The 1,850-nt window shown below is 36.9% G+C and overlaps 1 protein-coding gene across 3 annotated transcripts in view; it reads left to right on the top strand.

Annotated features, from left to right (window-relative positions):
- The window catches only part of LOC109856764, a 55,184-nt gene that overhangs the window by 25,220 nt on the left and 28,114 nt on the right, over positions 1 to 1,850 (top strand). For all 3 annotated transcript variants that reach the window (XM_020432396.1, XM_020432397.1, XM_020432395.1), the window contains 3 exons: positions 730 to 861; positions 957 to 1,271; positions 1,370 to 1,552. In XM_020432396.1, the coding sequence (XP_020287985.1) occupies positions 730 to 861; positions 957 to 1,271; positions 1,370 to 1,552 (630 nt within the window). The remainder of the gene's footprint in view (positions 1 to 729; positions 862 to 956; positions 1,272 to 1,369; positions 1,553 to 1,850) is intronic.

The raw sequence follows: 1,850 nt of genomic DNA, 5'->3' as shown, positions 1-1,850 counted from the left end.
CGCAGGGCGGATACATTGAGTAAAATGTCTCAGAAAAGATCCCTTAACCCAGCTATAAAGCAGTCTATTTATGTTTTTTNATATTTTCTGTAATAAACAACTTTTTCGAGAAAAAAATTTTTGTCCGGATTTAAGTGGCGGACCCTGTATTGCGAAAAAAACTCCTCAGACAGGAGTCGAACCTGGAATCTCCGGCTAGGAGTTTTTTTCGCAATATTTTAATTTAACCTTTTCGCTCCGGGGATTTTTCCTTTAAAATTGACCTCGCATTTTAGCTGAATTAATTAATTAATTAATTAATTAATTAATTAATTATTTACAAGTTAATTTTGAAGGTCAAAAAAGTAACCAGGATTTTTTTCAATTTTTTTCCTAAATTTAGTGCATTAAATTGATCTTATAAACATCTATTACGTTCGCTTTTCTTGTTGGTCCATATATGGACCAGTCCCGGAGCGAAAAGGTTAATCTCGGGGGGTATACGGGGTCCTTCATATATGAGATGCAAACCAAGCATCCTATATGATTTTTAGAATTGAAATTTCAATTCAAAAAATCACATGTAAAATTTACATGTGAACATATATATGTATATACATATATATATATACACGCTTATTCCCACACAACATCCTGGTTTAGGCTCTCATGACCATTGATATATATATATTTCTGAAACTCTTTTATTTTCGATATAAAATGACTTTGACACCCACTTATTGATTGCAGGCGACGTCGAGAACGAGGATGAAATTTTGGAGTGGCTGTTGTCGCAACTCGAGAAGGACGAGATCGAGGACGTAACCGACGAGATGCTGGACCGTCTCATTAAGGACGGGAAAACCATAGCCGTACTTTTCTGTAAGTTTCTCACATGAAGGGAAGGGTCGCGCGATATGTCGATCGATACGTCGGATATAAATGATGTTAGGGATATATTCACGTGACGATCGCAGACGACAACAACGATCGCAAGTCCCAAAGGGTTCTCAACGAGCTCGAGAACATCGATGACGAGTGCGATCAGCTCGGCGTGACGTTCGTTAAGATCGACAACGCGGAAGAATCGAAGGAGTACGGCATTGAAAAAGTGCCGGCTATGCTCTACTTCGAGAAGGGAATTCCGATGGTGTACGAGGGCAATCTCGAGGACGAGGACAAGGTGTTGAAGTGGCTGGAGCAACAACAGAAGTCCGATCAAATCGAAGACGTCACCGACGAGATGCTCGACATGGTTATCGAAAAGATGCCGCACGTGGCTGTTCTCTTTTGTCAGTATTTTTTCTTTTTCTCTCAAAAAAAATGTTTCATTTAACGTTTTTCTGGTCTGAAAATTGATTTCTTTCGTCGTTTTTTTTATCGCGAACAGACGACAAGGATCAAAAGAAGAGTCAGAAGGTGCTGAGCGAACTTGAGAACATCGACGACGACTGCGACCAGCACAACGTGGCTTTCGTGAAAATCAGCGACTTGGACGAGGCGAAGGAGTACGGAATAAACAATCTCCCTTGCTTGGTGCTCTTCGAACGGAAGATACCGCACGTGTACGATGGTCAGTTTTACGATAATCATTTATGTCACAAAAGAAAAATTAAAAAATATTATACTAAATATTATACTAATTATTTATTCATTTATTAAGTTTGATAAACTTCATGAGCCTGAGGAGATCCTCAATTTAATATTGATCGTTAAAAAATATACTAAATATTATACTAAATATTATACTAATTATTTATTCATTTATTAGGTTTAATAAACTTCATGAGCCTGAGGAGATCCTCAATTTAATATTGATTGTTAAAAAATATTATACCAAATATTATACTAATTATTTATTCATTTATTAA

Source organism: Pseudomyrmex gracilis, unplaced genomic scaffold, assembly GCF_002006095.1.
Source record: "Pseudomyrmex gracilis isolate BER0280 unplaced genomic scaffold, ASM200609v1 scaffold_133, whole genome shotgun sequence".
Taxonomy (NCBI): domain Eukaryota; kingdom Metazoa; phylum Arthropoda; class Insecta; order Hymenoptera; family Formicidae; genus Pseudomyrmex; species Pseudomyrmex gracilis.
The sequence above is the reverse complement of the archived record's forward strand: the minus strand, read 5'-3'. Positions and strand labels throughout refer to the sequence as shown.